At 40.5% G+C, this 24,664-nt stretch overlaps 1 protein-coding gene across 3 annotated transcripts in view; it reads left to right on the top strand.

Annotated features, from left to right (window-relative positions):
• The window catches only part of cadm2a (cell adhesion molecule 2a), a 209,173-nt gene that overhangs the window by 126,937 nt on the left and 57,572 nt on the right, over positions 1 to 24,664 (top strand). For 2 of the 3 annotated variants that reach the window (XM_034200812.1, XM_034200810.1), the window contains exon 2: positions 11,760 to 11,786. The exons of the other annotated variant lie outside the window; for it this stretch is intronic. In XM_034200812.1, the coding sequence (XP_034056703.1) occupies positions 11,760 to 11,786 (27 nt within the window). The remainder of the gene's footprint in view (positions 1 to 11,759; positions 11,787 to 24,664) is intronic. 3 annotated transcript variants of the gene reach the window in all.

Below are 24,664 nucleotides of genomic sequence, written 5' to 3'. Positions count from 1 at the left end.
TGAAACTAAAGTTAACCAAATCAAAAATTGTGAAAAGAAATGCGAGAGGGTGCCGAGAGGGTGCGAGAGAATGCCGTGATCGTTTTGGGTTTGAATGCATTTTCGGCAGCAGGAAAGAAAACGTTGGCAGCATTGTTTTCCTGGCATTAGTGTCTTGGCGACAGTATACCTACAAGTATGTGTATATATGCGTATAGTGGACATCTTAAAGTGTCTTGAGTGCATGAGTCTGATCCAGTAAATCCAATTAAGTGCATTTATACTGTGAGATGAAAATATGCAAGGTTAGCCATTTTAAGTTACCCTTTCTCTAACCCCTACTTGTCTTTCCTTCCACTCTCCTACTTGCTTTTATCTCATCTCCTCCACCAACCCGCCCTTTTCATAGAACAGCACATAGTGTATTGTTGATTGTTTTTCAGAAAAACCCTACTGAAAAGCCCATTAAAGTAGAAAGCTACTGCTCCTCTCCTCCCTATGAGGGATACAAGGGAGTACAATGCACGACAAAAGAGATATAGTCATGTTCTTGAAAGGATGATGAATCCACATGTGTCTTTGAGCCCTTTCTTATTCCCTTTATCCTTCATATCTGCGGTCTCCTGTGAGATGCTGCCTACTGAGACAGGCTGTGGCCTTGATGCCCTGGAGATTGCCTATTGCCATCATTACAAAAAACCACTTGCACTGAAAACCATCGCACACACATACATGTAAATGTGAAGGGGGGCAAGGAGTATTGTGCTTCTTAATGGATGAAAATGAAAAATCCTAACACACACACAAGACATTCATACAACATTCATTAGGGGTGCGCAGGTCCCGAGCTTTCAGTCCCTACAGTCAGAAGTCTATTATCTTTTCAACCTGCTGGATATCCACAGACACACACAAAGCCCTAAATATAATGGAATATAAAGGTGACGGTTCAAAAATACGAGGTAACAGCCTGGCGATGACTGAGGCAGTAAGAATCACAGGGAGCTTGCACCGTTTGATGCCAAATGGTCCCTTGAGGTTGAGGCTCAGCGGTCAGCTCCCTACAGAGACACAGTGAACACTTTGCCAATTTACCATCATTCTAGCCTTTGTAATGCAACACAGCACAAACATGCCTTTGTTCACTGACCTTTGAATAATTCAGCTTGAGCAAAATGCTATGACACATTTTTGATCAAAGTCTCAGTATCAAGGGGGGGAGGAGGCATTTTTCAGACGTTATGTGTTCCTCTCAGCGGAGGATAAAAGCTCCCATCCTCAACACAATGAGAGAGACGAACAGTAAGGATACAGCCACAAAATATAACGTCTAATGTCGAGATAGGAAACCCTGTATCCTTGTGTTTGAATGCAAAAAAAAAACCTAATGTTGAATAAAGCATTGTTTTATTTCCTATCTATCCTATCCTTTGACCTCTACAAGAAAAAAACAGGGGAAAACGAAACCCTTTTTACTTGGAAGTTTACCATAGAAATGTCCTGTCCCTCCACCCTGTGACAAATGGCTTCAGATTACTGGTTGTTGACCAGGTATACACACCCACTTCAAAGCTTTGTCTGGAGGAAGCCATTTGTTACCCCCGAGGCATCTATCACAATATAACTTCACCTTCTAAACTATTAATTTGAAGAAGCAGTGGAAACAAAAAGCATCTGCTGAGTTATAGGCCAAACCCGGACTGTCCATCATCCGACGGCAATACCTGGTTGACAGTGTGTGTGCGTGTGTGTGTGTGTGTGTGTGTATGGGGGGGGGTATCCGTACGTACATGTGTGCATGTGTATGTTTTTGTGTGTGTCCATCATCCTATAGCAATTCCTGTTTGACTTTTCTTGTTGGGGAGATTCATGAGTTCGATATCCCCGGGGTGTTTTGTGGAAATTGAAATGTGCTTCTGGAGTGCAGGGGGAATTTCTTTAAGGCTTTAAATGGCAAAATGTTATGGGCTGTGTGTGTGTGTGTGTTCGGAGTGTGTGTTTGTGTGTGAGCGCACTCACTTGCCTGAATTAGTTTTTGGCGGTCAAAGGGCAGTTTTTATGAGATGACCGTAGTCAAACCTACACTAGTCTTTTATCTTCTCGTGTCTGATCCTTATTGTTCTTCGCCTCTCTCTTTTATACCATCATCTTCTGCACTGTGATGGATAAAACACGGTGCATTCATTACCCACAGTAAAATGATAAGAGTGGATTGAAGATTTCTGCGATAGAGAGCTGCCATAGTTACAATCCAGAGGGTGTCTTGAAAGCATTAATGAGATGAGTTTGATGCTCATGTCTTGTTAGTTTTTAAGAACATACTCATCAAGAATTCATCAAGTGCCAAATGGAAAAGTAAAATATTAAGTGTTAAGCTGAAAAGTTTATGCAAAAACACAAGGCTTTTATATCGTCCCAAGGGTCATCATTTCATGTTGTCTCTTCTTTGTATGTCTTATCTGTGGGGTTTAGTCAGGCGTGTGCTTACAACATGAAACAAAGCCATGGCTCTGTGTATTTTAGAGGGCATCAGCTGTCTAATAAAGATGGTATTTATCTCCTGCCACTGCAGATTTACTTGCCTATAGACCAAGTGAGATGAAATTATATTTGTTTTCATGTTAAAATAAGGGATTTTCTGCCATGGATATATCACAATTATTGTTATTGCTAAGACAAGACATACTGTATAGGGTTGATAACCGGTAGATGGCTGCAATTTGGGTTCATAAGTCAAAATGTGAGTGATGCAGATGCCATTTGTTACTTAATGTACACTATACTTACATCTTATGAAAGTCTGATTGCAAATGACTGGATCTGTACTTGCAATCATCTGCTTATGGCTTTTGAAACACGAACATCAGTGTGAAAGGAGAAATGGAGAGAAAATGATATATTTTTCGTTGAGTAACTTCCCAGCAATAATGATTGCTCATTACAGACTGGCATTACAAGTATTACTGACAGTGTGCCCAGAACACAGCTTGGGGGTATGTCTTTAAAAGCCCACAGGTTCTTTTATCTTGCATATCAAATATTTGATGTTTAATATCCCGAACAATGCTCCGTCAATTTCTAACCTGGTCTAGCAGATTCTCTAAAAGGATATATGAAACCGTTCGTACAGTGGGGATCAAATCAGAATAGGATTCTGTGCAGTACACAAGCTGTTCCTGATGAAGTCTGTTGCTTGCATGGGAAGACGTGATATACGGCAGCGTGTGTGCATTCTGTGAGGTTTTCAATTTGGTTGAGTTATTTGTGTTGTCTATGTGTGCTGTGTTAGTGTGGAAGTCCAAGAATATGTGCAGTTGATGTGAGAAATGAACACGTGTTGTGTTGTCTTGTGAAGGCGTGCAGACTGTGACCTTTCTTATAGAACAGCTGTGAAGTCAAGTGACGGAGGAGCTATCAACCAAAATGTCCTGTTATTAACACCAGCAGGCCGCTGTCACCGAGCCTCTTCTTAATGCACTGTGGATTGTGTGTGAAAAGAACACAGTTCTGCACTAGAAAGGTTCCTTTCAACTTGGGAGCTGGAGCCAAGACTAAGTAAGAAATTGAAGGTGAAAACAGATGATTTTTCTCATTAATCTACACATTTCACATATTTAATTTTCTCAGCTAAACTTGCTGCAAATTAGAAATGGTTTGCTCGTGAATAAGAACATATGTCAGTGCCACAAACAAACATGTTTCTAATTGTGTGGCAGATGTCCATACAAAATCTGTTTCACAGTTGAAACATAGTGCGGGCCAAAAGTTTAATTACCACTGTAATTAAATATTAATGATGGTTGGTGAGCGTATGTTACATCCAACATAACCATCGCAGAAATGAGCTAAATGCTATGTCAATGTTTCATTTGGGTTACTTTTTAATGCTATTTGATAAGCCGGCATGTTGGATAATTCCTTTTCCGTTGTATTTATAGACTTTACTGGACACTTCATCATTAATTTGTGCCTCTTCATTTTTCATCACTTCTGCTTCAGGACATTTAAAATATATATTACATTGAATTACATTGCAGTTGTGCTTACATCAGGAACAAATGTTTTATTTTTAAATAAGCAATCGTTGGTCAAAGAAACAAGAGCAGCTTCAATGAACTAAAGCCCAGAGTGGAGGCAGTCCATCAGGTGCTCTACCCCTGTGTGTTCAGTTTGTTTATAACTCGAGGCCATTGACAATAAGAAATGAACGGTGACTCCCTTGAGTTATTGTCTTTGCGTATTGCCTCAGGACCATGCCCACATTGTCAACACAACACGGGTGTTTCAAAGAGGTACAAAAATGTATTTGCATTCAGTATTCTCAAACAATCCCAGGCCTTCTTCACATATTCCCACGATTCCATCTCAAACTATAGCAACCACTCAGAGTCCCTACATGTTGTTAACAGTGTTCGACTACATGGTTGTTTTTCAATTTATTTATAAAGACACTATGTGAGTTGATCGTTGTGTTGCTAACAGGAAATAGAAAAACTAAAAGCAGCTCTGGGGTCCAGATTGCCTCATGCACATGGTGTAGTGATGGTGATTCACCAGATTTAGCTATTTTCCGCATCAAAAATAAATAAATCTGGAAGGCATTTCCTGTAAACACTGCTGTGAACCATCTTTAGCGTAAATGAAGCAAATGTTTAAAAGTGTGTGTATACGCTGTTCAACACGTGAGCCTCTGAACATGCGAACACGTGTATGTTACATGGGCGTGAGCAGATGAGTCTACCGTGGACAGGGAATGTATGTGTAATTGTGTTAAGGAGTGGAAATCAAATATGCTAGATTAAATGACAAAACAAACAGATGTGTGTCTCCCTGTAATGGGAGAGGGCAAGGTAGACAGATCTAATAAAGCTTGCAGTATGGCGGCAATAAGCTGAGTTAAATAAGCTTAATTCCATCTATTAACACTGTTTACCATCTCCTTTATTACCCTGAGATGAATTGCAGCCCTTAGCAAAAGCTGTGCTAAATGAAATGTGATTTAAATACATGTGCTTATGTTAATTCTGAGCTGTTTTTATCCTTATGAATCTGTTGTGATGAAAATAGTCACATGTGTGTGTGCGATGAATATGTGTCACAATGTTTATTTTCCTCAGTGTTTTATTGCCCGAGTGGGTCGATGGCTCCATGTACAGCCAAGTCATATGTTGATAAAGAGCGTGTTAAGGTTTTACAGCAATCTGCTCACCGGTGGAATATTGGTTGGATTCCAAGGTCCCGGAGTACATCAAACATATTGCAAAACAGCTGCTTCTGTACGAAAGATAAGCTAAACTCTCCATCATGCCATGTGACAGCTCAGAGAGCCACGCTGCACACATCGATCTCCATAGGCTTTTCACTGCATGTCAGACTCCGAATATATCTGCTTCTGTGAAAAAGTAAGCCAGAGGGGGAAGAAAAACAGAAAGGGAAGAGAAAAATAAAGTTAAAAGTGAGGCAGAGAATATATGAAAAGGTAGGTAAGACAAACTCCCAAATGAACATAAGTAGAAGGCAGAAAACGGAGGGAAACAGGAAGGATGTTGGGAATGAACACATGTCCTCCCAGGAGAGTTATACCCTAAGCCAGGGAATAATATGATCACAGTATGTGTAAGTGTGTGTCACAGTAGGTGGTGTCTTTATGAACTATCACACAGTTTATTTATGACGGCGCCCCGCTGACGGTGATGGAGATAGAGCACCACCTGCTTACACGTCAGAGCTTTTCCTGTTGTCACCATACTGTCACTTACTTTTTTCAGTCTCAAAAACAGCGTGCGTTTAAATACACACACGTACATGCACCAATAGCTTCAAGCTGGGTATAGATTGATACTTAAAAAGCGGGTTGAATGAATCTTCATGTTCATAGAACAATTATTACTCTTCATAGGGAACAAAACTATTATTTTTAAATTAATGAGTTATAAACCAGGTTTTTGTGATGATGCAGATTATACCATATTTCCTTCCAGGACAAATCCAAATTCTCTCAATATTAGTGGACTTTCACTTACAGAACACTGGTTTTTAAGTCAAGGAACTATGGAGCATTCACCAAACACTATATTGTGTACATTCAAGACACCATGAAATGAACTTCAAGCTACATTAAGTGTTTTAACCAGTAGGGGGCAGAGCAATTCCAATTTATAGCAACTTATACTTGATACAATCAGCTATATTGCTGCTGTTGTACTGCTCAGTTTGGTGCAGCAGCTACCGTTATTGGAACATCCACCACACTGTAAATCCACTGGTCCAATGAACCAGTGGATTTGAAAGAAATACAGTGGTAGTTGGTTCTTTGTATAGGGTCTGCTCTATTTGCTACACTTTGACATTATAGGATGTCAAAGTAAAGCAGAACGTTTTTTTTCAAATAATAAAATACTGATTTACAGTATGTATTAATAATCCTAGACATTATTGCCTTGAATGCACATTTTCCACACCAAAAAATAGCTTATCATGATAGAAAATGGTGGACAACATGTATTCTTCTTGTAACTTTATTCTACATTTGTTGGTAACAATTTACTGCACATGAGACACTGGTAAAAGAGGAATTAAAGGATAAGGTTAAAATGACTCGATGTATTAACAATAGTCTTATTTAATACATTTCAGTTGCCAGTTTCTTAGATATCCTTGGTGTATTCACTCCAATCAGCATGTAAGAGGGGGCCATTGTGTAATCAAGTGGGAATACTAATGCTCATAGCATGGTCAAATGGGGGAATGAGAGAGTGCAATGGGAAGCGTTTTGTTCAATATCAGCTTGCCAGAATTTACCAAAATGTTGTGTCGGTTGCCTGGTAACTGTATTACTCGGATACAAGTGGAGCGAGTGTTGTAAATAAGACTCCAACCATTTTTTAATTTTCTTTACTGCTTGTGTTATGTCTTCCTCTCTCTCTGTCTCCCTATTGCAGTATATATGCTGTATATTCTGCCGTTGTTACAAGTGAATAGTTGCAAAACCAAATCAAATGTTTTTTTGTACACCTTTGGACTCCAGGACCTGTCTTTCTTTTCATGGGTATTGACTCGGAGAGATCACAGATCCACAGTTATGACAGGGAACTCTTACCTTGGCAGAAGGGATGAAAGGCAGGAGTAAAGCGAGGTCAGACTCTGCTGAGGGAATATTTCATCAAGCCATCAGTCTCATGTAGAAGGAAGTGTTGCTGAAGATATGACAAGCACTGCTCCGTTTCTCTGTCTGCTCCTCTCCCTCTTGACCAGTGAAACAGCAGCAAGGTGGGAAATGTTCACCGGCTGCTGTATGTGTCCATTCCTGTGTCGGAGCAGTATTGTGTAGCTTTGTATATATTTTTGGGTATTGTGCCCCGTGTCTTACTTAACCCCATGAGTTGTGCGGATATACCATTATGGTAGCAACCAGTGGCGTAACTATCAACGTTTTTTTTGGGGCCCCAATGGCATTGACCGGTTCACGCAGTCTTCAAATTAACCAAGCAACCTAAATTAATTTGTAATTTGTCTGTCCAATGACCTTGCTCCCTTTCATGTCATGTGATACCTTGCGTGACGAGCGAACCGTTTAATCAACCTGTACTGTACTGTACAGTAGCTAGCAGCACCAAGTTCGGTAGCATTATAAAAAATGTAATAGCTTGCATTTATAATGTACAGCAAACCAAAGCACAAGAGCAGCACTCAAAAGAGAAAGGACAAGAGAGAACAAGGAGATGTAACAGCTAAACTGACAAAATTAGACCGTTTTTTTTGTCATACATAGTCCTCGAAATCGAGCGCTAACGTTAGCAATGTTGACGTGCAGCGGCAGCCGGAGCCGGAGGCTATCGATAGCTCACCTGCCTCACCACCATCATTGCCATCTAGGTCCACAAGTGAATCTGTATCTGTGGTCGTGGCTGTGCAGCCTTCTTCTCCAGCCAGCCAGGAGGAGAGGCTGGATTTGGCTGTGCCCGGTGGTGGTCCAACAGTTCCCCCAAGGGCCCCAACCGATAGGGGACTCTATGGCGCTATTGAGACCCCCGACGCCAAGATCAAAAGCTATATTATAGCAACCTGTCTATGTAAGCCTACCGGCCCATCCCCCAGAGACAAACATCAAGGAAACAGGTTTAATCCTATTCTTAGTTGCTGTGCCGTTGTCAGGCTGTGGTGGTCTGAGGCCAGGGCAGGCTGTTGCTGATAGCCTATACATGTGGCGCTTCTGAGTAGGGTTGGGTACCGAGAACCGATTCCGGTTCGGAACCGGTTCCAACATTTCGATTCCAACGGCATCATTTAGAAATGTGAATTTCGGTTCCGCTTTTCGATGCCTGAGGAAATGTTTCTCGCCGCTCTCCGTAGCCTACTGTATGACTGCGGCGGGGCAGGAAATGTAGCGTTGTACCTACACTTCCTACAGCGTAACCTGGGACCAGGGCCGGCCCGTCGCACTGGCGTAGATGTTCGCCTAGGGCGCCAGATCTGTCGAGGCGCTGCGCTGACAGCTCTGGGAGGGAAACATTTTTTTTTACCGTTGGTGCTCATCCTAATTTTCGGCCTTGATGTTACTTGATCATAATTAAGTAAAGGTAACACCCTTTTCATCCCGGTTACACTTTTCATTTGCCCTGTACGATGGGCACTGTAAGTGATGAAAATGGGGGATGTTGGCTTATCTGGCAACCGCAGCTCACCGCCAAAGTGCGAGTGAGCGTGGGAGAAAGGGAGGGTGCACCGGTACCAGCGCTGTTGTTATTAGCATCTGGTGCTAGCTGCTCTAGGATATTAGAACTTGAAGAAGATGTTTCTACGATAATGTGGAGGGAGAGTCTTCTCCAGTCAGACTGAGAGGCTGATAACTACAGCTCAGTGAGGTAAAGGACTCTGAGTGTTTAGATAGTTCACTTTAGTCTAAGTTATCTCAGTGGGTCTCACACGTTTTGATCACAATTTATGTAAACACATATTTCCAAGGCACTCCTTTATAATTATTGGGATGAAACAGGTTTGAAATCATTCCAATGTATACTATAGGACAGTAAACCAGACATATCGTTTTAAACTGGAGAGATACAAAAATATGCATAAATAAAATAGTAAAATAAGATATGAATGAAGAACAAAAATAAAATACGTTACATTTATTTGTTATTGGCTATGGAAGGTTATTGGTTATGTTCATTATACTTATTTAATTATTCAAATGTAAACCGATCTTTTTCATATGGGTGTTTTTAGAGTTGTACCCCCTAGATCTAGTCTCTAGTAATTCTGCTTAAAGTGCACCAGATTGAAGCATTTTACTTTAAAATGTTCAAACATTTCTTCCAGATATGGCAGATATGCTTGTTTTTCTCAACAAGAACTGTTCTTTAAAAGTTGGACTGTTGCACTGTTGTAGCTTCAGTGGTTCTCAGGTTACAGTTACATAGCAGTGAATATAAACAGACTGATTAATGTGAATATTACTGTAAACTCACCTGTGTAAAAGTTTCTCGAATAAATGTAATTTTTTTGGTGGAAGAAGCATGTATAATTTTTGTACCCTGCCCCTCAAAGAATCAGAATTGAGAACCGTTAAGAACCGGAATCGAAAAGTAGAATCGGAATCAGAATCGTGGAAATTCAAACGATACCCAACCCTACTTCTGAGTGGTTGTGTATGTCCGTGCGTGTGTGAGCGCATCAGTGTGCGCTTATGTTTGGGGCGATGGGGGGGGGGGGCCCAAAACAATATTTGCACCGGGGCCAATCACAACCTTGTTACGCCACTGGTAAGACTTTTGCAAATCAAAGCAAATACAGATAAAGAACTTTCACTTTTGCATGCTGGTCATCATGATCATGATCACAGGTTTTGTGGCATATACTGTATGTCAAAGTCAACTTTATTGTCAATATTTCAGTTTGTGTGTATAGACAGAGAGATCCGAATATAAAAATATAAATATGTATATAAATATGTATATCCTATATATACACACTCAACAGACACATTTATACATGTGCACACATTAAGATAAAAAAAACACAACAATCAATATATACAAAATAACACTTCAATATCTTTGGGAATGTACATTAGTGCAAGATTGTCCAGCGTAAAAAAGTGTCTGGTGCTGGATTTGAGTGTCTGAGTGTGTGGGGGTGTTAAAGTCCAGTGGGGAGAGAGGGGAGAGAGTTCAAGCCTCCTAGGTTTACTGTAGGTCATATAGAAGCATTAGTGTTGATGTAAAATTGAGACTGTTGCATAACCAGCTAAACACACATTTTAGAGGTTAGGTCAAAATGTACCTTAAAGATCCCAGGAAATGATCAGTCTCTCTCTTTCTCACTCTGTCTATCTTGCACCTTGGCAACCTGTGAAATAGAAATAGAAAAACATAATCATCTCCATCAGTCACTGAAAATTGGCCATTGGGATTTGATGGCTCTATAATACAAACATGATGTAAAACATTTGTATTTGAGAGTCAAAGAGTGTCCAGCTTCCAGCTTGTATCCCTATTCCTGACAATTAATTTCAACGTGTTTATAGTCAATGTCTCAGCCAAGACAAGGAAAACAGTTCTATATTGGTTGATAATGGAATTGTGATTTATGTATCTGTAATCGTAAAGAAAGTACGATATTATTTGATATCCCGCAGACTCGCCACCTGCAGTGATATTTTCTTTGTTCTTCCTCTCTCATCCTTTTTTCAGGTGCTGTCTCTTAGAGCTGTTCAAGTTTTCAGGCTCACTGGAGGCATTCCAATAGATCCATCAATTTGGCAAAGCAGTGTGTGTGAAGCATAAGAGTCATTCCCTCAGGATACACACGCAAATACACAGACACGCGCTCTAATAGACAATCTGTGTTGTTTATTTGGCTCTGCTGTGTTTTTACCGGCAGGAAGTCTCAAAAGTGACGCTCTTGTTGTTGGTTAGGTTGTGTTTCCTTTTGTTTTGATACATGGCTATTCTATATAAAAGCCTATATGGTTTTCACCTAGGTGTTAATTGAACCCTCCCTTATCATGGCTTATTATCGGCTAGGCGTGTGTGTGTGTGTGTGTGTGTGTGTGTGTGTGTGTGTGTGTGTGTGTGTGTGTGTGTGTGTGTGTGTGTGTGTGTGTGTGTGTGTGTGTGTGTGTGTGTGTGTGTGTGTGTGTGTGTGTGTGTGTGTGTGTGTTTCTCCTCTCTGTTACAGTGCTGTCAATCAAAACCTAATAGGATGCCGCACCAGTGTGTGCATGCACGGCTCTAGTCCTGAGCACACAGAGGCAAATCCTTACCGTCTGTGGGTACACATGAAATTGAAGCCAGAGAGGCATCTGATAAAAACAAGATAATCAACTGTAAAATTTTCATAAAGTCTGTAATTTCCACGAGAAATCAAATGAAGCACAGCCTTCACTAATCGAAAACATGATATCTAGAGTATGCCCATATCCTTATGGGGCCTTGCAAGCTCATTAGAACGCAACAAGCTTCCTTGTATGATCCAGATGATGTGAGACGACTAATTAAAAGGTGCCACATTGGAAGGTCTCAATTTGCTGATGAGCTAAATCGGGACATTCTCTTTCAGGGTTGAACGATCGGAGGGTTTGCAGCAGTCGTGATTGACAATCAAGATAAAGACAATGCTGTTTCTCCATATACGTGATAGATAAAGGCACACTGTTCTTTAAACGGTTGTTTAATTGGTTGCTCTGTCTTCTTTCTTTGTTCTTTTTCCTCTCTGTTTTCTGGCGTCTGCCTCTCTCGCTGTCCATCCAACCCTTCTTGTCTTCTTGGGTACTCCAGTGGTGGCTTCAAAAGGCAAACCTCGAGGTGAGTTGTGGCTGTGTTTCCTGTGCCTCCAACTCAGCCTCATCCGTAGAGCGAAGTAGAATCCGCTTTTTTTATTTAAAAAAAAGTGATTGACAGACATTTCCGATCTTGTCAATCGCTTTTATTCACTTGTTTTGTGATTTGCTTGCTTATTTCTATTTGTTTTGATGGACAGCAGTTTTCATGGGCTTTTTAAAGTTTTTTTTTGTCATTTCAAACTTCATCCAGGCTTTATGCAGTTTGATTTCAATGCATATTTTAATGTGTTTTGGTAAACACACTAAAATGCACTTTGCATTGTTCGCATGGCAATACCCAAACAGGCAGAATCAAGACAATTTCATTACTAAAATGAGTCTGCTTCAGAATAGTACATTTATGTGTTCCTACTGTACCTTAGGGCATTTGTATTGGCTTCATAGTAATACCATACTGTTATATTCCTACAGGGGGGTTCATCCAATCAGTGTGGTGAGGGTTTCAAGTTTGTAATGACTATATTATATATGTGTAATGACCATCACATCACCCCAGTCCTCAAAGACCTCCACTGGCTTCCTGTCTCCCATCGCATCAACTACAACATTCTGGTCCTCACCTACAAAGCACTCCACCATCTGCCCCCCCCCCCCTTATCTCACAAACCTTCTCACCCCCTATCAACCCCCACGGTCCCTCAGATCCACCGCAGCCGGACCCCTATCCATTCCCACATCCACACTCTGCAGCTTTGGGGACAGAGCCTTCTCAGTGGCAGCTCCTAGGCTCTGGAATTCCCTCCCCCAAGATCTTCGTGACTCTGAGTCCCTCACAGTCTTTCAGTCCCGCCTCAAAACACATCTTTTCAACTCTGTCTACCCATAAGCCCCCCTCCCCCCTCAATCAACTTCCTCTTGACTGCCTTTTCTGTTTATTTAATTTAATTTATTTTTTTGCCTGTCCTTGTTTGTCATACTGTAAAGCGTCTTTGAGTTGTAGAAAAGCGCTATATAAATATAATATATTATTATTATCATTATTATTATTATATTCTCACCACATAGTTCACTTGATTCCTTGATGTATATATATATATTATAGATTATTGAATGTATGTTTATCTAATGTATATGTTTATTGTTTTGTTAAACTCATAGGGTTGATATCCTGTACTTGACTTGTTCTTAGTGGGATTAGCTAGATATTTTATTTAAGTAAAGGTAGCAATACTACACAAATCTCCAAAATACGTTTTTATTTAATGACATGAATGTACAGTAAGTAACATAAGCATAATGTACTTTGTGTGCAAACAATTGTGAACCCACAAGGCCACAAACTACTGTACAATTATATTCCCATAGATTTACACTCTCAGGCTTTTGACCCCAGCGAAAATCTAATAGTCAAAAAATGATTGTGTAAATGCTCTTTCCAAATACTTTCGTTTCTCAAAAAGATCTAAACTGTTGGTGCACAAACTCACCCAGCAGTGTAAAATGTTTTCCCCGGGGAATATACACCACACTTTATTCAATTGTTTGTCAAAAATGAGAACTCTCTTTTCTGGAGAGATTGTGAGTCATTATGGGCAGCTGGCCTTCTGTTAAAAATACTGCATCGGTCCGCTCTAATAAAACCTGAGCTTTTGTAAAAACTGAAAACAGTAAATCAATTATAAGACATTTCTAGTTCTTGAAATAAGGTTTGTTGTTCTTTAAATTTCACCTACGTATTGGGAGGAGATAAGTATATTGCTCATGTTAAAAAAGAGTCCTGTGTACAATGCTGTAGCAATAGCATCATCAGTATCACCTGGGGGATCTTCTTGTTTTCCCGCTGGGTCTCAATGCCTCATTAAATGAAAGGTTCCTTTTCCGAACCAACATCAGGCTGCATGTGTTTGACTCCGTCTCACTCACTGTTGACCCTCCTCTCTTTGAGGCCACCCTTACCTGGCTATCATCCTTTTCTATCTCACTGTGACAGTATAGGAAATCCATTGCACTCTTAATAGGGGAACAGAGAATGTGTAGATCAGAGTCAAGCACATGTCTCCCTTCCGCCTCTCTCGCCGTGATAATGAGGCTATTGGAAGAAAAACATAACAAGCCAGATAAGATTCATGCTGACCAGTGGGCAGATAAAGGCTGCGTTTACCTCAAAGAGACTGTGTGTGTGTGTGTGTGTGTGTGTGTGTGTGTGTGTGTGTGTGTGTGTGTGTGTGTGTGTGTGTGTGTGTGTGTGTGTGTGTGTCTCCTCTCTGTTACAGTGCTGTCAATCAAAACCTAATAGGATGCCGCACCAGTGTGTGCATGCACGGCTCTAGTCCTGAGCACACGGAGGCAAATCCTTACCGTCTGTGGGTACACATGAAATTGAAGCCAGAGAGGCATCTGATAAAAACAAGATAATCAACTGTAAAATGTTCATAAAGTCTGTAATTTCCACGAGAAATCAAATGAAGCACAGCCTTCACTAATCGAAAACATGATATCTAGAGTATGCCCATATCCTTATGGGGCCTTGCAAGCTCATTAGAACGCAACAAGCTTCCTTGTATGATCCAGATGATGTGAGACGACTAATTAAAAGGTGCTACATTGGAAGGTGTGTGTGTGTGTGTGTGTGTGTGTGTGTGTGTGTGTGTGTGTGATAGAGATCCGTAAGGACTGATTGACTGGTTAAGTGTGCCTGCCATCTATTTGTAAATGTATATATTTTTAAAACAGCCAATTACTGTATACAGCGCTATAGATTCATTTTAACTGTCAATATACCATTTGTTCATACTGTAGGTGGAAAAATAAAATAGGGTTATTTTAAGAATCGTGTCACGATAAAATTGAGCATGAAAAAGGACCTCATTAAATACAAAACTCAGATATATGGCGTGTGTGTGTCATGAATTGATATATACAGTATATATATATTTCGTTTTTGTGTCAAGCATAATAATGCACTAAATTGGTAAAAAGGTAAACAGGAAGTACAATGTTGTGCCGTCTCTTTATCCTTAATGTACCTATATTGTAGCCTACATTTTGTAGTAGTCTATAAGCATTTTGGTGATTTGGCAAGTAGAGCTTTAAGTAGCATATTTTTTCAATTTATTTTTGAGGATTTACAGAGGTGTATTTGTTGACGTTGAAGATATTTAGTTAGTCATGATGTGCTCATGCTGGGCTCATGCTGGGTTACACCAGTCAGAGCTGTGCTTTGTGAAGAGATCTTCAGTGTCAACTCTGCCTGGACTGGAAGTTGTGTTAAAGGAGCATTACAGCTTGACGCATGAACCAAATGATAAAAGCTGTTTTTAAAACTATGACTTTCTGTTCATTGAATCTTGCAGATCCCCCCCCCCCCCCCGGGATGAGTAGCATTTCCCCAGATCACTCTCAAATGAACAGTATCTGTCAACACATCATGCAACATAAGAAGAATCATACTGCGGCATGTTGACTCTGGGAATCTGGGATTCTTTGGTGGCAGCAATGATTAATCTGATTTCCCTTGTGAATACCACCCTAGTCTGCGATCGTTCTACCCTCACCCTGTATAAAAGCTTTTTAAAAAATGAATTTCTTCCTGTCATCAAAAGAAGTTTAACGCATTTCTCCTCGATATAAGTTGGAGAACATTTGTGAATGTCGTTAGCTAAAGTAAATCTGATTTACCTGACCTTTTACTTTTGTGACATTTAATTTACAAAAGCTACGAAGCCAGCCAGCACAGGATGGACTGATAATATTGCTTTACTAATGCCCTGCCTTATATTTAAAGAAGCATAGTAGAGTAGTATATTTGAGCATAGTTGTATTGTAGAAAGCCAAAGCTTTACCTTCTGTGTCCTCTTAGCGCTGAAAATAGTGTATATTACAATGCTCACTTGGAACACTTCCTCACTGACCACGCTTACATGCAGCATAATTACCGTTGATCATATACAAAAAGTAAAATACAAGTACACACAGAAAACCACTTTCTTACTTTGTATGTAAACAACTGTGTTACGGTGTGTGAAGCAGGTAGGACCCAAATGCAGATTAAAGTGAAAATTCCTTTATTTCAAGGCTAGACTAACAAAGACAGAACAGAACACTCACCGAGGACAAGCCAAATCACAAGACGAACCGACAAAGACAGACAAACCAGAACTTAAATACACACAAGACTAATCACACAAACAAGACACAGGTGAGGAGGGAGGAGAAAACACAGGGACCACAGGTGAACACAGTCGGGTAATCAGACACACCAGGGAAACTAACGACAGGGAACCACAGACAGATCTAAACAAGACAAAACACAACGCAGACAGAAAACCAAAGACAGATCTAAACAAGACAAAACACAACGCAGACAGAAAACCGAAGACAGATCTAGACAAGACAAAACACCACAAAGACAGATCGTGACAAACTGTGCAGCTTCACTTACCTGTTTCCCAATTGTCCTCTTAAATCTCAGGGTTTAAGAAACAGTTCCTCTTTAGCTAGAAAGTAGCGTTATTATTATTCATTTCTGCATCTGCCTCACTTGTTTACCCCATCCTTCACCTATCGGACAAAAAATGTACTCTGTCCTTATCCTTATAACTAGAATTTGCTCTCATCTTATTCTGCTCTCTTTTACCAGCTGGAAGATGGCACTGTATGAAGTATTCATGAAGGCCAGCTTTACTCCTGACATACAGTAAAACCGTGAGATGTCTGCCCTTGGTTCAGAGAGGAGAGTGAGATCGCTCGCCATTCTGGCCTGATCGAGCTTGAGCTGCAGCTTACACTCAGATAATGGGCAGAAGTTTATATTTCAGACCTTTGAATGCATGTGGCTGAATCAATGGCAGGAATGATGGGTAAATGATATCGGCCTGTGGTCACAGATTTGAAATTAGTGTGTGTGTTTTTGCAAAACATACACAGAGGGAAAAACTCCTGTGAGCTCTGGCATGTTTATTTCCTGTAGTGCTTTGTTCGAACAAGAAGGTGCTATCAAAGGAGACATTCCTACCTGGATGATTTGTCATCACCTTATAAACGTCTGTTACCCCTTTCACACCCCAGATGCGACTAGAAATATCTTCCTGCGACCTCAAAAACAAGCCAAAAAGATGTCACTCTCCCCTCTGACAGCTCGTGGTTCCTACCAAACTGCCTTCTCTGTGTCATGCTGTGCTTAAACAACACCTACTATCTCCTTGGAGAAGGAGGTGATATTTTGTTGATCTGACTTTAGTTGCTGAGTTTGACATCAACTTTGTGCTGGCAGCTCCAACAGCTGCCCGGTCTAATTACTGTATGTAAATGACAACAGCACTGCCATAGCCAGCCTCTCTGGTGCCGGTTAATTAATTTCATATCTACAGATCAGAAATGACTGTCCTGAGGTAGTTGTACACCAGCGCTGAATACAAAGGTAGCTCCACCCTCTGCAGGGGTTGCATTCAATTTGCTCACAGCAGGAGTCTTATCACGTCAAAAGAGCCAGTTTAGATTGGAAATGTGCTCACACACAGAAATGAACATACAGTTCACTTCAGAAACAGACATAACAAAGCAGAGAAATAGAAGCTTTATCTTTTCCGCTATGAGAGCCAGAAAGGAGAGAAGCCAATTGATGGATATTTGCATAGTAATACTATTATTTATATTAATATTTATAATTCCTGTGGTTCAGTTTATTAAAGGTCATTGTAACTGAAAATCATATTTTGTTATTACCAATTCTCCCAGTATAGTGTCTGAATGGAATATATGATATACATTTATTCATGACTTGTCTTGATTGTATGTTATCAGTTAGTTGCAGCATGAGCCCCACATGATTTCATATTCAGATAGTATCTCCATTAAAACAATGTTGAGGTTGTCATGGCAAATGCATATATCCATAGATATATCAAGGATTACTGTTTTTTTTAAGTTTGAGTTTATATTTTGTTCATAGAGTAGCTGAAATGTGAACAAACAAGAAACAAATGAATAAAGTAGGGATGTACCGAATATTCGGCCACCGAAAATTATCGGCCGAAAATGGTTAAAAAGGCCCTTTCGGCTTTCGGTTTTATGGACCCATAATAGTGATTATTATTTAAGTTAAGTTTTGCCATAATCATGTCTATTTCCATAATCAGGTAGCTGAACAACATTGGTAAAAAATGTATACATTATATATATATATTTCTATTAATCATTTTCGGCCTTTCGGCATTCGGTTTTCGGCCAACTGTTTCCTATTTTCGGTATCGGTTTCGGCCAAGAATTTCCCATTCGGTGCACCCCTAGAATAAAGGAAAACACCAATAAGTAAGCACATCCTGAATAATTTAATTAAAAACAAAGCAACACCGTATTCTTTCAAAAGTACAAAGGTGTTAGTGTATAGTAGAAGTACAAATAATATACCCAGCAATGTCTACAGTGGATGAAGCCCCCATTAGACCGTTATCCCAAAAATGTTTTAGTACACAGTCCTTGATCATATTTCACAAAGATAAAATCTCTCCAGATGTAATATATTTGGCATTTATTTTGAACAGAATCATATGGGTACAGAATCCATTTTCCACAATGTGAAGATGACATTTTGCAATCACTTTGCCACACAAAACAGTATTTTCTCATTCTGAATGGCAGAATATGGCTATGAGCGGATTTGGCTTCCAATAAAGGAGACTGTGGAAATTCAATGCTCTTAATTTAGTTGTTATTACTTCAACTCAAAATAGTTCGACTTACATGAGACTATCAATCCTCTTAAGTGCTTTATTAGGCAGATATACTGTAAGGTTTGTGATTTATTTCCCAACATAGGCTGTGTCATTTAATTTACTGGACGCTGATTTTCCAGGGAATAAAAGCGTTATGAAACATTGGTAAATCACATTTGAGATACAACTTGGAATCGGGACGCATGTTGATAGACTGTGAAAAAGGTCAGAAGACTGTGTGTATGACATGTTCCTGAGAAAAAAGGAAAGGTGTTTGTGTGAAAATCGTCACAGTGGGAGGGAGAGTCCCAGAGCGAGGGGGTGATGACGCACCCGTCTGGTATGTTAGCTTCTGTTACGGGAAGTTACTAACAACATGTTGTGTTCCATCGGCTAAAAATTGGCGGTGTCTATCTGTGTCTTCAAAGGTGTTCTGATGCTCTGAACAAGTGAAGAATTGTGGATATGTTCCACCTCAAGGACACTTTGACAGAATACATGATGAATTCACACTAGCTCTTGAGCAGATCAAACTCTCGACCTTGTCTCCAATCACGGGGCCACCCTGCTGTCTGACACTCTGTGAATCACTCAGTCTGAGAAGCTTATATATCCAGCTGTGTCACCACCTGTGTAACCTTATAGACACTAACTGGTCACGGCAAAGCTGTCATGTCCTATGTTATCTTCTGTATCGCATTAATGATCTTCTGAGTGGAATGCATTGGGAACAGTGAACCACTTTGGGGTTGATTATTAACCCCTTGATTTAATTGATAAAAAACAACCGCATGTGTTCATAATAGTGTTCTTTAAGTCATTATAGACAACAAAGCATGCATGGGGTGCAGACAGATGCCAGCGCCGTGAATTAGATACACTGCAAAATGTATCATGTCGCGGCTCATTCATCTTCCAAGTTCCCTGAAATCGAGCCAGAAGTTGTTGTGTCGTAGATGCTGACAATCAACAAAACAAACAAACAAACGTACAAACTGTGGTGCAGGTAATGACATAAAGCACTATAAGTAAGATTTACTCTCTGGATTACCTACTGTTGACTTTATTACAACCTGCCTGACTTTCTTAGCACTCTGAGCTTTTGCAACAATACATCCACATCACTGTGATCCCAGATCTCTGAGATTTCTTTGGTGATTTCATATCCGATTGAAATGATGGCAGGTTGAAAACAAGCGTAATCCTTTTCATTCAAATGTACAGTGATGAAATCCCGAGACTGCACTTATAAGGTTGATGTTTGACTGGCTTAAAAGGTGTCTAATCAGAAGTTCAGAACTGTGCACCGCCTCGATCCATTTAGTAATCCTGCATTCCCGGCCCATACATCATAGCTCTACAGCTCAGTTGAGCTCCAGTCCTGGTTTAAAGGTCAGTAGCTCCAGGCTGTCCGTCTGTCTGCCTGCATTTGTCTCTTTTTCTCTGCTTCTTGAATGCCTAAATAAGAAAGGTTAGTAGACTCCGCTGCTCTTGCTTGAAAGGTCATGTCGGATCGCAGACAGGAAGCATCCGGTATACTGTTATTGGTATTATTTGTCCGGTAGTTAGCTTTGGCAACAGGTACTGTCTGAGTGCGCCTCTGTGAAGATCTCTACTGGCAGCACAGGCATCTGATTTTGGCATAAGTAATATATTGGTCTGTTGAGAAATATTGGATTCAGTTCTTTGTGTGCAGAGAGGCACAAGTCCAAAGGATTATGGGGAAGCTTTGCTGCCAGCCTTGATTATTAGCCAGTTTATACACAGGGTAACCAGTGGTCCCATTAAATCGAAGATTTAGATCTACAGAGACAGGTGTGAAGAATAAAGCGTGACAATCTAGAGAAAATAATTATATGTTTAAAGGCAGCTGTAACCCACGTGGCAATGGTCACCATCCTAGAAAATGAAGCTTTGCATTGCTCTATAGCATATGCCATTAACGGTGACTTATATACGATCAAATTAAACCTAATAAAGCAAAGCCAATTTCATTTTGTCATTACCTCATAATGCCATGCACGGGAGGACGTTGTTGACCTGGCTTTGGCTTGGCATGTCAGTCAAAGTGGAGGGCAATTAAACTGACCTCACTCTCCATGAGAGATAGAGCCAAATTGAGCACAAGAAAGGAGGTAGGATCAAGATAAATGTGAAAGACTAGGGAGCCAGAGAGACTATGAAAATCGGAGACAAAGAAAGTGGAAATGCCACCCTTCAGGGATCAACTAAAGCAGGAAACGTGACAGAGAGAGAAAGAGGAATACTGAAAAGGGAATTGAGTAGAATGGATGTGAACTGGAAAAGAGAGCAAGGAACTGAAAGTAGGAGAAAGCGTGGAGGTGAAGTGAGGGAAGGACCTAAATATAGACATGGAAATCAGAAGAGAACAGCTGCCTCTTTCCCTCAGGAGATACATTTAAATCAGGTCTGGGTGGCCAGAGGGGAGATTGGGAGAACCTACTCCACTGGCCAATTAAGCACACAGAACACTGCACTGTTCTAATATAACCATCATTGTGGCCCCGTTGGCCCTTTCAGTCCCAATGGAGGTGTTTCAGCGGGATCCCCGGACTATTGTAACTCTGTGTAGGGACAAGTGCCAGTGAGGGGAAAGGAGAACAGGAGCTAAATTAAACCACAGCAAAACTGAAGGTGTTTGGATCGGCTCCGACGATAACAAATGTGACATTAACATTCAAGTGAAAAAATTAATTAAAATACTTGGAATAACTATTTGTAGCAACAACTGTGCTGAACTCAATTGGGAGATCAAACTAAGTGAAGTCAAAGAACAAGTTAAACACTGGGAGAATAAAAATACAAATTATAAATCAAGAATAAACATAATAAAATCATTCATACTCAGCAAGATCCTTTTTCTAGCAAATATTTTTCCCCCACCAGTCCAAATAATTATGCAATTAAACAAACAGTGTATCAATTGGGTGTGGGGTACAACAAGGGAGGTTACCAAATGTAATTTGTTATTTAAGAGTAGGGAATATGGAGGCCTGGGAGCCATAGACCTGGGCATTAAACTAAAAATGAACTTTGTAAAAAACATCTCGGCTGCAATCAATAGGAAAGCACCTTGGGTTGAGGATGGAGAAATGGGATGGAAGAAAAGAAGAGGCAGAGCTAGAAATGGACCCTATTACAAGTTAGTTTAAACTTTATGGTGACTTCACAACTGAAGTTCAGCTTTTAGAGATTGATTGGATCGGAGTACCGAATAGAGTAATTTTTTAAATGATAAACTATTTCAAATATGGAGGTGTTATAACATACAAAAACCTAACGGGCCGTCTACACTACAGGCATCAAAAAATCTTGAAGCTGGGCGTGTCTGAGGCTTGGCGATTTCTCGCGCCCAAGGCGACCAACAACCAATCACATGAATCTCCCGCCCCCGACATACAAAGCAATAGCAATGTTAAAACGAAGTAAACTGGATATAAAATCCCCAAACAGGCGAAAACCTACCAGTTTCACCCACTGTCTCTGCCACCTCCCTCCATGCCTGGTTCCTCCGGTTTGTATCCCGGTAAATAGTTCTGGTCGTAAAGAACCGGGTGATTTGCTACCGTAATTTCTCGTTTGGAATATGAGGAAATGAACTGCGGTCTGGCTCTCCCAGCTTGCACGCGGTTTGATTGGCTAGCGCTTGTACTGGCGGGATTTGCATAAACGGGATTTGATTGGCTGATGCCAAGCATCGAGCCTCAAAAGTTAAACATTGCTCAACTTTTGATGCTCACGATACTTGCAAGCCACGCTCCGCTCCCCACAATGCAGTTCGGCGAAGATTCAAAATCAACTACGTCACCCCATTCAAGTGAATGGGCGAAGCGGTGAAAGCATTTTTCGATGCCTGTAGTGTAGACGGGGCGTAACACCTGACGAAAGTAACGAAGTCTTAAAATTAGTAAAAAGTAAACAGTTATGGGAGAGCATGAGAGACGTGAGGTGGCTGATATCAGTCAACAGACTTGCGGTCAGAGCTGTGGTTTCATGGAGCTGCTATGTGAAAACTAGAACATGCCCCATGATTAACTGTGAGGAGGACGAGACTTTACAGAGCCCAGGAGGTGTGATCGCTCCTACGGGGCATCGGGTTAGACTTCAATGTAGAATATGTCTCAATCATGTATTGTATTCTGGATCCATCCATCCATCTTCTCCCGCTTATCCGTGGTCGGGTCGCGGGGGTAGCAGTTCCAGCAGAGAGCCCCAAACTTTCTTTTCCCTGGCGACATCAACCAGCTCTGACTAGGGGATCCCAAGGCGCTCACAGGCCAGCGAAGAGATATAATCCCTCCACCTGGTCCTAGGTCTACCCCTTGGTCTCTTCCCAGCTGGACGTGCCTGGAACACCTCCCTAGGGAGGCGCCCAGGTGGCATCCTAACTAGGTGCCCGAACCACCTCAACTGGCTCCTTTCGACGTGAAGGAGGAGCGGCTCAACTCCGAGTCCCTCCCTGATGACCGAACTTCTCACCTTATCCCTAAGGGAGACACCAGCCACCCTGCGGAGAAAACCCATCTCGGCCGCTTGTATTCTGGATGATAGACAATAAACACAGGGACCTTTTTCAGCTGGTAATTTGTATCACATGTATGAAAATCTGGAAGACAAGGTGCAAAATGATACTAAATCAGACGATCATAAACAGTGGCACCATCGTGAAACAAATACTTACTGAACTAAGGAGAAGAAAAACCCTGGACAAATCCCAGACTCAGCCATGGGGCATTTTCAGTCTGTGACCGAACTGAGTCTCATTGGAATATAAACGTGCTCTCTTTATGTTATTTATATATTTATGAATTGTGTTTTATGTGTATTATTAATGTAACTTGTGTATATCATGTACTGCCCAAATAATATAAAATAAAGTTTTCTAAAAAAAAAAGGAGAACACATCAATAAGTTATTATTATGTAAACGTATAGTTTGATTTAATGGAGCTAAAATATGTGTCACCTGTAGTGCACATAGTGATCTCATTCTGTCTGCAGTACCACAACTTCAACTGAGAAAACGGAAGAGATATTGTTGACATATCTACATCATAATATGTGCTATAAATCATTACATATATTTATTTACAATTTAAATATTTGCGTAATATTTTTGTTACAACAATCTAGATCAGTGGTTCCCAACCGCTGTTGCGCCCCCACTACTGTTGGAAGTTGCGCCCTCAAAAATACAACAACTACTCTAACAAACTGGATGAATGTGAAGTATTTTGTTAAAGGAGGATGAAAGCGTAATTAAGGAGCACTATTGGAGTGACTTTGATGGTTATTGGACTCAGGATTCATTCATTTGGATTCCCGCTGTATGAAGAAATTAAAGGAGGGCGCGGAAGTGGAAACAATTCACAAAGGGATTAAACTGTTTAAAACACATGCTCAAAGTAAGCCGGATTTTGCCGATGTGTTTATGTGGATTCAAAAGTCGTAAATAATCTACAAAATGGAGGAGACCGATCTGATCGGAGCAACTGTGACAAATAATCCAACTGAAACCGGCATGGACAATGACTATGTTTTTAAAATGCGCTTATCCAGACAAGCCCGGTGTGGACACTTTACGGGCAGAAGAAACATTTATATTAAAGAAATAATTATACATTTCTGTGTTTTTATGCCTATAATAGCTACTAACTTGAATTTGTATTCAAATTAATTAATCAATTATTTTTTACATTGTATTGTAATGTAGAGACAAGGCTTTTAGTGGCAATATGTAAAAAAAAAAAATTTAAATTCTAAATATGATATTTGGCCTCAAATCATCTGAGGACTGGCGCACCCCCTGCGATCTTTGGCGTCTCCCCAAGGGGGGCGCGCCCCCCAGGTTGGGAACCAGTGATCTAGATGGTTAAACATCTGGAAGCATCTGTCTTCAGAGGGGCATAAGCCTTTGGTGTAACATTGAATCACCTACATGTCATATTTTCTTGTTGTTGTTCTTTGAATTATATCATTTTTATATTTAATTAGAAGATTATATATTCAGGGTTGAGTACAGGATTGACAATACAACAAGCCATAATATCCGCAAGATGTCTCCATTTTCAATTACATGTTGCAGTCATGAACTAAAACGATACGCTGCATCATATTGTTCAGAACCCACACAAAAAAATCATCATTTCCACCATTGGGTATGGCGG

Source organism: Gymnodraco acuticeps, unplaced genomic scaffold (genome assembly GCF_902827175.1).
Source record: "Gymnodraco acuticeps unplaced genomic scaffold, fGymAcu1.1, whole genome shotgun sequence".
NCBI classification, from domain to species: Eukaryota; Metazoa; Chordata; class Actinopteri; order Perciformes; family Bathydraconidae; genus Gymnodraco; species Gymnodraco acuticeps.
Note: the sequence above shows the minus strand (reverse complement) of the source record. Positions and strands in the feature narration are given on the sequence as shown.